The sequence below is a fragment of the Corvus brachyrhynchos genome, unplaced genomic scaffold (assembly GCF_000691975.1).
Source record: "Corvus brachyrhynchos isolate BGI_N302 unplaced genomic scaffold, ASM69197v1 scaffold131, whole genome shotgun sequence".
NCBI classification, from domain to species: Eukaryota; Metazoa; Chordata; class Aves; order Passeriformes; family Corvidae; genus Corvus; species Corvus brachyrhynchos.
This window is the reverse complement of record NW_008236438.1, coordinates 88,675-100,847: the sequence shown is the minus strand read 5'-3', so window position 1 is coordinate 100,847 and position 12,173 is coordinate 88,675. Positions and strand designations below refer to the sequence as shown.

The window sequence follows — 12,173 nt, the reverse complement described above, 5'->3', positions numbered from 1 at the left end:
GGCCAGAACGGAAACTGGAGGGAGGTGGTCAGGAGCGGCTGGCTGCTGCTGGGGGTTGGGCTGGGCATTGGTCAGGTGGTGAGCAACTGTACTGCGGATCACTTGTTTTTCTTGGGCATTATACACGCACTCTCCTTTTCATTACAATTATTGTTGTTGTTATTATTATCTTCAGTAGTAATATTATATTTTAATTTGTTTTGTTTCAATTATTAAACTGTTCTAGTCTCAACTCAGGAGTTTTACTTTTCAGTGTTTTTCTAATTTGTCTGTCTGCTGTAGCAGGATGCTGTGAGTGGGTGAGCAGCTGCATGGTACTTAGTTGTTACTGCAGGTCCTTATCCCTTTGTTGTGCTTTAACTCCAGCTGGCAACTAAGAATGCAAACTTAGTACAAACACTAAGAATCTAGTCCACTTTAATAACGGCAATTAACGGAACTCTTTTCAGTAAAGGCAACAGCAGACTCTCCCCAGAGATGGATGGAGCTCCTGAGAGTAGGGAGTACAATAGTGGGATCCAGTACCCCAAGAAAAATAGATCTGTCAGAAAAAAGTATTGATGGTATGAAACAAGAAGCCAAAATGGTTTTAAAAGAGCTTGAACAATAAGGGTCATGCATAATCTATCCATCTTTCCATCTGAATGACTCAAATCATAGCAGATGACGTCTTCCATTTTCCTGTTTCATGGAATCAGGGAAGTGCCCAACAAGAAACCTCTGGGCACTTCCTTTCCACAATCAAAGGAAAGTGACTTCAGAGTATGTCCAGACCTTGAAAGCAGCCTCAGAGATCTCCCTTCCAGTTTCTCACCTTAAAGCAAATGTGATTGTTCTTAAAACTATGTCAGAAGATAGGCCACGGCAGGGCTATCTGATGCCAGTCTGACATACCAAGCCCAGTTAAATTTCCAAGACATGAAAAGACAGTAAAATGTAATCTTGCAGCATATGAACAGAAATAATGGAGTATCATAATTTCTGTCCTAAAATGATATTAAGTACACATCATGGTTTCCAAGCATATTTCCAAGCAAATACATGTTTCTAATCACATTTAAATGAGAACTGCCAGACAGAATTCTACCTGACCCAGGACTCAGCTGGCTGACATGAATGTTCTGACTCTCTAGGCTCAAAATAGCTCCTCTTCCTACTACAGAGGACCTATAAAACACTACCTCTCCTTGCTCCAGAAGAAGAAAATTCTGTGTTTTAAATGATGCCCTTGAGGACCCCAAGGAATGGGAAGGTAGGATGAAGGGACTAGAACCTTGTAAAGTGGCCACACATCTCCGCCGGTGCTTTTGATTTAACTCAAGGAAGCAAGTTAAGCTTTTTCTAAAGCAGGAAGCAAAGTAACAAAAACAGACACAATAGAAGTAAGAGAAAAGAGGACCGAGAATAATTCCCAATGCATGTTTACAGATGTTGAGAAGGTGGAACGGGAATTAAGCAGCCAGGAAAGTTGACAGGACAGTTGGTAGGTTTGTTGCAGCCTCTCTCCTACACTCAAGAGGATTGCTGCACAGAACTGAGTAAGAAAGAGTGACCCAGCAAAAGGTGCAATGTGATGAAGCTAAATGTTTCCAGTACCACCTATCCTAGAAGAATCCTCAATGGCTGAAGTTCCTAGCTTTCTCATCAGTTAAACTGAGTCCTGTAAAAGGTAGATACAAGAACCAGTATTTTCCTTTGACAACCCAGCAACAAGAAATTGTGCAATGGTCTCACAAAGTTACATCAGCAGTTAGCATCCACGCAGCCTGCTCCTGAGCCAACACTCACCTGGGGAGATTGCTTGAATGAAACTGAACTCTGAAAGCACGCAAGAAAAATTCCTTCAGAGCAGGTGCTCTCCAAAGTCCTCCAAATTCCGCATAATCTCACAAGAACATATTTGTCAAAAATGTTATTACCACACTTCAGCCAAGAACAGGCTGATGAATAAACCTGTTTTCAGTAAATGCAACCACTGACACCTCGCTGCACATTCAGCTTACTACATGCTCCTCAAGGGCTAGAAACTCTTTTGTTTGTCTCTCCCTCTTCTGTTGTTTCCTCCTCCAACACCAAACATTAGTAAGAAATACATGAAGGTTTTAGAGGATCATCTCCAGTCTCTCAGAGACTTATAGCTTGAGGTACATGTTCCCGGTAGATGATCTGGCTGTAAAGTAGCAGGCTGTAAAGTAAAAACTTTCCATTTAAGGAACTTTTCTAGGAGAATCTCAGATTCAGAAAAGACCCTACAATCACATATAGCTGGACAGGAGATATACCAGGTTCTCTCAGTGGAGTCAAGGAGGCCTCTCTGACTTGGAGTAATCCCTCTCAGCCAAGGAGGGGCAAGAAGAATAAACCCAGCAAGCTGTACAGCACACACACCCTCTACCACACTTTGCAAGGAAACAGGCCTTCAGTACAGGCCACCACAGAGAGCAGCAGGAAGTGCAGTTTACATCTGGCAGCTCTGACAACACAGAAACAGCAGTATCAATATAAATCCAGCCTCTTAAATCTGACATTACCATCGATTTATAGACATCAAACACTTGAAACACTTAACTCCTACTGCATACATAGACGAAAATTTTTAACTAAGGAAATTTGCATCTTTTTTTATTTGCGTGGCTTAGGATGACATTCACAGGGATTTGATGTACAGACTTGTCTAGGCACACTAGCTAGATGAGCTAGGAGCCAACGGTTGTGTGAATATTTACTATATTTAGCCATTCACAGAAGCAAGCTAATAATAGAGCTGGCCACGCACATGCAAATTTTCATCACATATATAATATTTACTGGTGCTGCTCAAGTGTCTAGCACACCTACCTTCAGAAGTATCCAAATAAGAGAACCTACTGTATTGCTGTCAAATTTCTGTATTACGTTTTTGAATACACAGTACATACTGCTGAGTTGATGCAAAAGGACCATTTACACTTGATCTGTCTTTTTACTTACAGAATTGGTTTTCAAATTTCAGAGCCACTTGACAGTAGTTGTGATATAGCAATATTATTTCTCTTTTATTGTTTGAGAAATCAATTCAAAAGATGAAGCAACTGGCTGAAAGCCTGAGTCCGCTGCCAGACAGGAACTTTCCAGCGTTTATCAAATACACAACCTATATCCAGATCCCAGGTGACATGTGCTGGCCAGTCCATACTTCTGAGTTTATTAGGCATCATTGGTCCAAGCTTCCCATTTCCAATCAGGTGGTATAGTCACTTATCTCAGCAGACACACTAGAGCAAGCATTGTTATTGCTTTCCTCAAGGCAGCACAGCACAACCAGACAGTTTTTATGGTGGCCACAATCTCCTCTTCTAAATGGAAATTTCTGCATTTGGGAGACCCGAAACAGCATTCCAGGATTTAATTTTTCACTTTCAAAACAGTCTGCACCATGTTTTCCTTTGTTTGTTTTAAATGCTCTGCTGCCTTGAACTCTTCACAGATTTTCACGTTGCCTGGATTCCTAGTTGTGACAGCTGCTTCTGAGAGTGAAAATCACCACCGTATTTTCTCTAACAATGCTGGCTTCCACAAGAAAACTGGAGACGCCTTAATATACTTCAAAAATTCATGTGAAGCTCTGCATCTCATCTTGTTTCACATCAACCTGAGAGCAGTCCTTCAAAGCATTCAGTGTCATTGATCACACAAGGATTAGTGTGGGGCTTTCATTTTGGCCTGCAGTTAAAGCCAATGCACCCTCAAAAATAAAAAGACAACAAACCTTTGTGGAAATGTGATTTGATATGCTAAAAATGTTCCTTTTAAAAAATTAAGACCATTATTATAAATAAAGTATTTCTTTATGGGCATTCATTCAAGCTTTAAGTGTTTCAGGTGCTACAGAAGACAAACAAAATTATCATCAATTCATTGCCATGTAAACTGAAGCACAGCAACTACCAGCAAAGTACCCAACGTTAAAAATCCTGGGGAGCAGAAGTACCAGGAACACAATGTAATGTGGACTCTACTACCTTTCCTACATGGTGCAAGCTACAGGAAGGGAAATGGTGGCGGGGGGAGAGAAAATCTATCAGAATGCAAGGTGGGGAAATAAAAAATAGCTACATGATCTTTTTGGACTGCTCCTGATCATAACACAGGATTTATGGATCTAAACAGAAAACAGAAATTTGGATGGAATGACGTGCAACTTTTTGCTATTACAAACAGTGAAAAGAACAGTAGAGTGTGTTTTCCTTCAGTTATAGAGACATCCTAAGAATTTCGTAACAGCAGTAGTAGCATAGTTATAAAATCACCTGTATGAGCTGAGAGTGGTGAATGAGGCCGAGGAAGAGCTGGAGACTGGCTACTGCCCATCAAACTCTTCCTGTTACTTGTTCTACAGCTGTGGGCAAAAAGAGAGAAAAGAAGACATTAGCATCAGAAATACAGCATGTAGCACATATGGGCATTTTGAGATTCTGCTACTGAGTTCCTTGACTTCCCAGTTTCCTATTAAAAATCAGAGCTATTGTTGTTTTTGTAGGCATGTCCAGGAAGTCAACGATCATAACAGATAATGGCAAAAACAGAAGTTTCCAAAGAAAATGCACCATGGATACTTTTCAGGCTTGCACGTTTGCTGTTCTCTGCGACGACCAGCATTTCCCTGTACAGTCATTTACAAAATATTCTTCTTTGGCTACAGCTTATTTCTCTGCCATATGCCTTTTACAAAATATAAAAATAAATACAATGTGAAACACAGTCTCGAGTTTACAGTCACCATTCAATGGCTAAACCTATTTCTGTTGCATGAACTGTAGCTTGAAATCACAACTAATGTTAAATCTTGCTCTCTCTTGCCAGAGAGAGCAGGATTTATCAATCTGAGAATGATATAATAATTATAAATCTAATAATTGAGATAAATTTCACATCTGTGCCTTCTGTCAATGGAATAGGTGATAACTAAGATGATGAATGCATTTTTAACTCATACATTTTTAATCTGCAAAGCCACTAATTTCCCATACCACAAGATCATTAAACAAGACAAAGAGTAAATTAACGCATCTATTAAACATGGGAAAGGAGCTGTTTTTCTTAAATACATCATATAGTTTTTACATATTTGTTGGAAAATTAGTTTTCTTTTTCGCCTCATTCTGCTACAAAGAATATTCTCACAAACATAAATCCCCGACACTCCAAACATTCATGCAGAAGGAAAATATTATCCTGAACTAAGAGACCTGAGCTGTGTATAAACTGCAGTGCATATGCTAATGTTTACAGCATTGCAATCAAAATTTTTCTGTAAAGACTGAGATAAATTCCAAATTACTAAAATGAGATAAATTTATATGCAAAAGCATTTAATTATCAAAGCAGATTCCAAGAGAAGCAGATTCATATCTTGTTTGTAGATGTCTCAAAAGAATGGATGGAGTTTAATAGCATAAATAGTTAAGAAATACAGATGCAGAAGTACTCCAAAGTAATACAGAAGGGGAAAAAAAAAAGTCGAGGAAAAGCTAAGTATGAAATCAGTATAGAATATACCCACAACAGGGAAAAAAAAGTCCAACACTAAGACCACCCTCCCCTTGAAAAATGCTTAGTGAAGCAGCAAGAGTGCCACTCCCAAACCTCTAATAGGTTAATGCAAAGTCCATTTGCACATTACATTAAGTTGTGCCATATTACTTAATTATTACATTCAGTGATTTAACCCATGAGTGTACCATGACCTTTTTAAGAATGTACAAAATTATTGCAAGTTTCACATTTAGAGTACTGGAAAAGTCAAAATTTATTTAAAACATACACAGGCATTTTTAAGCCAAACAAAAAGGAGTAACTTTTTAAATGTGAAATTATATACCTATGGTTTTTACTAATCTGTCTAGATAAATTTCTACTTTTTTAATCATGGAACCTAGCAAATATTCCATATTCCATTAGACAACAAAGTTGTATTGTTTTCCTCCTTCTCTAAATTTTGTCCAGCTGAAGAATCATTTAATTCCTCTCTTATCTAAGAAAGCCAAAACTTTCCTTCCGGCTTCATGCAATGTCACCGTCTTTTTGCTAACTTTTCTCCCTTTATCTGCTACTCTTGTTTTAAAAGCTTGAATAACTGTTTCTTTGCAATTCTCCAATCTAAAATTGAACCCAGGAGAAACTTCTGGTATTCATTCGACATTCATTAAAAGACACACAGATTGCATCTATCCATGATGATGTGATGGTATCACTACCAACATCTGTGGTGCAGACTGGGAGAACCCATTATGTGACTTGAAAGCAGTTTTGCATGGCAAAAGTTCGGCATTTAAAGGACCACCACAACTCCTGTCACAAGAACGAAACACATTTGAAGAACAAAAATTTTAGATACCCTTCAGATTTTGCTCTTACTTATCACTCGCCCTTGTAGAAATGGAGACTTCTATCACTTTTGCCAGAATTTCCTATGTAAATAAACAAATGCCCTGTATTCACTTTTACATTAATGTCCAAACTTTACATTATGCAGGTGAATGTGCAATGTTTTTCACAAATCATTATCAAAGACATCTAATTAAACTTATCTTAGGGCGGTTTTTTTGAAGGCTTTGTATTTTTAATACTCTGGGGAGTATGACGCTATTACCCTCAATATCAAGATCTTACATAATGAGAAATCTTTCCCCGCTGCTGCCATTTCAAAAAAATCTTTGCTATTTGATGAGATATGGCTGCAGAGAGAATTCATCTTCTGTCACACTCAAATGAAATGTTCCACTGAGAAATAAAAAATAAAAGTTATGAAGTCTCCTCTATTTGCCTTACTAGTAAGGTAAGATGCAACTCACTGCACTGAAGGACAAATCCATGCTAGAGCTCTCACTGTAAGCTTTGTTTTTTCAGTTGTGCTTCACAAAGATTTTGAAACAATGTAATCCATCCCATATAATCTGTGAAACACAATTCCTTCCCCAAAATAATGCTATTAAAAGAGGCATTTTGTGGATGAAAAAAAAATAAACTTCAGAGAACCTTGAAAGATGATATAAGCTGCCAGAACACCGCAAATGGGAAGCAGGGTGGCACAAAGAAAGTATCAAAGCATTAGTTACTGAACTGTATTTAGCCTTGAAACAGCAATCTTCCTTATACAAAAGAATCTCAGAAGTTAAAACCATTCTGCAGACAAAATTGTTTTTTCTAGATCTCTGCACACATCGAGTAACTTTCCCCTTCTATTGTCTTCATAAAACTATTCTTCTTCCATTCAAATCTGACAAGATAAACCACCTGATATGAGGCAGCCCTGAAATAAAGCCTCTTTGTCTGCAGGAAAGTTACAGCCACGCAGGAACACTCTACAGGGATTGTAACTTAGGGAAACATAAACCTTGGTAAACCACAGAGCCCTAACCCTCAAAGTGCAATTCTCTAAGCCTTGAATTTCATGTTGTGATCAGGTTGCACACCAAGAAGAGACTTGCATGACAGGCAGCAGGTAAGATGCAAAGCTTAGAACACATTTAAAAATAAAAAAAATTTAAAAAAGAGAAAACCTTTTTACAAGAAGAAAAAGAGCAAGGGAGAACAAAAGAAAAAAAAATCAAGTCACATTTAATAATAAGTAAACTTTGGGGTGCACACAAAACTTGAACAGGACAGAAACTTTACATTTGTTGCCCTTTGCCTTCTTCTCTGTCCCACGTAGATCCTTCCTGGACTTTATTCCTCCCAGGTGACTACGTATCTGGAAGTCATTGACTTTGCACTGTATCAGTACTCCCCTGGACAAATGGCACTGCTCCTTATCTTAGAATGAAATTCATAATTTCCTACTTGTTTCCCGAATCCACCCTCCCAGACAGGTTCTGTCTTACCTCCTGCTCTCCGTCACTGACACTCCTGCCCACTCACTCTTCTCCTCCCTATCCTGACACTTCTCACTATGTCTCACTGTGGGGGAATTCCTCCTTCACTCCAGCTCCAGTATCACTTCCAATGCATTAACTCCAAGTCACTGCTCCAGCTGCTACAGACAATCAATGCTTCTGATGAGAAGCACTCAGGATAAAACAAACAGAAGACACCACATAGAAAGTGTTTTTGCTGAACTTCTTTTGCAACAAAGCTAGGGTGAAGAGCAGCTGCTGAAAGATGCAATCCAGTTGAGAAAAGCTTGATTACTTTGCTCCTTAAATAGCCACAATTCTTCCCTTATCAGGCAAAAGCTATTTGGGTATAAATGAGGGGAACTGTTAGACTGAAATCAGCAAAGCACAAGACCCAAGTACTAGTACGGCTGTTAAAATAGAGCTGCATTCCACGATCTCCTGGAAACACTAAACAGAATAAAAAGCTGAAGCAGAAATGCAGTGCTTCTAGGACAGACAGTACTTCATCCAAAACTGAAATGCAGGTTTCCCAACACAGTAATCAAGAAATGACAATAGTCGTGGAAGATATGCACTGAAATGGAAATTTTTGCCTCTGAATGAGGGCTAATAGATGAGCAAATTACTGGCAGTGAAGGTTAATCACTTTCATTTATTCAAAAAAAGTAGGGGAAGCAGACTATTTTGTCAGATTACCACTTGCCATGCTTTTCATAGGAAATATGGCATCAGCCTTAATAATTTATAATTATTTCATTCCACCATCCTCAATTATTAATATTTACACTTGTAATGAAGATGGATTTGAACTGTAAGCTATTACAACAGTTCACCACCTCTCACAGGCTATGCTGAGCACAGCACTACTCCACGATGCACCATCTTAATTCTGGTATTAGTGTAATCTATAGTGGTTTAGCTGGAGGCAAAGATTAGAAGAGGATTTCTCCCATTCTAAGAAGAAGCTGTTACAAACAAATGGTTTTACTTGCTAATACAAGTGCAAAGAAATGAAGCTACTGCCATACCCAGAATGCAAGGCCTAACCAGGTACACAAGAGACACTAATAATGCAAGATTAGCCCTCCCATAAAAGCTCTAGGGATAGAAAAGGTGGCTGTAATTTCTCTGGTGTTAAAATTGCATACCCCAGCAGGAACATGCTGTCCCTAGCAAGACTTGAGATGTCGTGACTTTGTTTATACAGGAAAGTTAAATTTAAGTTATATTCCAATTATATTTAACTTGTTATGAAAGTAGCTAAGCTATGACTTCATAGTTATTATCTTCAGCAACACCAACACTGAAGAGTCATTGAAAAGCACACACAGCAGTTACAAAAACCCAGAATTTTTAAAGTGAGGAATTTAGTTTGGTTTGTTTCGGCTTTTTGTCTGGTTGGTTTGGTTTACTTTGTTTTTAAAGAAGAAGCCTTCTGCATTAAAGAGCAGTTCAGTAAGTACTTCCAAGTGCTCCAGAATCCAGACAAGTTCTGTGGGATATTAACTGGAACAAATGCAAAAAGCGGCTGCCCTGAAAAGATGACGCACACCGATACTGCAGCAGCTTCCTTGTCAAAAGCAGCCTTTAAGCTTGTATTTGATGAAGCATCTGCAGACCTAGAAAGCCGAACTAACACACGGCCCACACTTAATGCCAGTTCACACCTAGACTGCTTTATGAGAGAAAATAAACTGACCAAGACTGTTCCACACTGAATACTGCAGAATTAAGAGTTACACTGGGACAGTCAACAGACTCCATCCCACGGTAATCATTGCTACCCTGTTCCAACTTACAGGTACGAAAGACTAAAGAATAAGGAAGGAAAGGTTTACAATTTTGAGAGATATTTCCTAGATTTAAGTAGTTAAATTTTCAAGGTGATACAATAATTGAGAGAAGTGTGCAAACCACCTGAATGCAAGTAAAATATAGCATCAGTAACACCCAGAAATTTCATTTTATTCTTTTAAAGGCTGTCAGTATTTCACGCTCATATCAATTTATTATCATCTAGCAGTATTTTCTGATATATTTTGGCTATATGTCTGCATATACACTCTCCAAATCTGGTATGGGTATACAGACAAGTATATAAGCACATACACACATACATTAATATTTACATGCATAAAATACATGCATATATTTATATAAATATGTATCTCTAAATTCCTACATTTACAACATTGCACATACAGCCAAATGTTCTACTTACTTACACATCCCCTCTCTGTGAGGAATTATTCTCCATCAGTCTGTAACGAGCTGTGAAAAATGGGCTATTGGGATTTAAATTTTAAGTGTTATAATGGAGGGATTCAGATTTTCTTCTTTTGTATGTAAGGTTTAGTCAATTTAAGTAAGGCAAGCTTTAGTCTGAAGAAACAAGAGTGCTGTCAAAACATAATGAACACGGCACAGCAAGATGAAGTGTGCAGCTGCTGGGCAGCCCTAGTTTGGTGGTCTGTCTCAAACCTTCGCAACACTGCATTAAGTGCTTCAGTTCTGGCTATTGGCCAGGTAAACATGGGCAGTAAGCCACAGATAGATCCTCTCTAGGTACTCAAAAATGTGCATGCAACACCCTTCTCTTTACCATTAATACCAATTACCAGCATGCCACCATGTCATCAGAACTTCACCTTTCCTCAACCATACAAGAGAAGAGACTTCAGTATTTTTCTTCATATTTCTAAACAATAAAAATCTACAGGGAAAATAAAACATAAAATGCAATCAACTAGATGTATGATCACCCTTTCCGTGGACTGCCTAAAGGATTCAAACACATGCAAGACAGCATCACTGCAAAAACAGACACCAGGAAAAAGCACAGAACTGCGAAAACATCTGCCAAATCTCTAACAGTCAGACCTGAGGGAGACTGTCACAAAGACTTCTTATACTGTAGAGGGCTTCTCAGTCTCATTTAACCCAGAGCATTACAATACAAATAAGCAGATCCTTAATTATGCCTTCTCAACTGAACTTGCTAGTTGGATGTGTTCAGTGTATTCAGTTTCAGTGACTGCTCTCACCTTTACTCTAGTCAATTTTGATCCATAATTTTTCTTCTTCTTGCATAGGAGAATAATTAGTAGTTACAAGAAATCAGAATTTCTTCTACTGAATTAGAATGGTGTACTTCTGTCTGTCCTGACCCTTCCTAAACTTACATAATTAAATATTCATCTCTATAGTAACAAAAAGAGTACTAAGCTAACTACTAACTTCACAGTCGTACAAAATTAATAAATTAGCTGCACACAAGTTAAAGTCTGTAATACAGTCAAAGTGAACAGGCAGAAGAGTGCTGTCAAAAAGAATGCTCAGGACCATAAACCAGCAGGTCACTGGGCAATTCTGTGTGTACAGTTCTGCTTTATTATACATAAAATGACATTTTTGCATCTTCACATCATACAACCCATTGAGAACATGATATCAGGATCATTTAAAACCCACTGCTTCTTGAATTTATAGCTTATTTAGTATTCTGAGAAGGGAAATAAACCAAGTTATTAGGTGAACACCATGTTTGCTATCATACTGAGAAATTTAACTAAATTCCTTGATACATAAATGTTATCCAAAATAGAAAAGTAATTAGGAAGCTAGCACCAGATTTAGCGGAAAAACATGTGGGGCTGGCCTAAATTACTGCTAAGTATGCTTATCTGTATGCTACATAATTCAGAACATTAAAAAAAAAAAAAAAAAGGAAAAAAAGTAAAAACAAACACCCAAACCAAAAACAAAAAACCCCAAAAAACCCAAAACAAACAAACAAAAAAACCACCAAGAAAACAAAACAAAAAACCGAAACCAAAACACACCCGCACAACAACAACAAAAACCAAACAAACAAAAAAAAAAGGCTAAGTGGAAAAACCCCAAATCAGTAGCCACTGTGATTGGTTTATAATATTTAACAAGTGCTATCTTAAAGAAAAGTGCCATACATCACACCTATTAAGACCACAGCATCACTAGTTTGGAGGTGTTAACCAAACGCAGGGCATAGTAGATAACCCTGCAGAAACTGTTTGCATTAGATAGGAAACACCCTATTTACCAGAGGGCGTGCCTATCCAGGCTGCAGACAGGAGGTTCAAAAAAGAGGCCTCCTTGTGCTTTTGGGCCATCCCCTGCAGTTTACATCAACCCGTATCACACCAGATTCTGACTACGGCCTCCTGGCACATCTCTTGGGCTGACAGAATGCAGCCAGACATTTCCTACCAAGTTGCGGAGGCCAGGCTGGGGGCAGGATGCTTCTCACTCTGAACC

At 38.4% G+C, this 12,173-nt stretch overlaps 1 protein-coding gene across 5 annotated transcripts in view; it reads right to left on the bottom strand.

Moving 5' to 3' along the window:
- Positions 1-12,173, bottom strand: part of MAST4 (microtubule associated serine/threonine kinase family member 4) — a 130,251-nt gene that overhangs the window by 74,179 nt on the left and 43,899 nt on the right. For 3 of the 5 annotated variants that reach the window (XM_017747066.1, XM_017747067.1, XM_017747070.1), the window contains one exon: positions 4,290-4,378. In XM_017747066.1, the coding sequence (XP_017602555.1) occupies positions 4,290-4,378 (89 nt within the window). Of the gene's footprint in view, positions 1-4,289; positions 4,386-12,173 lie in introns of all 5 variants that reach the window. The other 2 variants (XM_017747068.1, XM_017747069.1) reach the window with 1 other exon arrangement.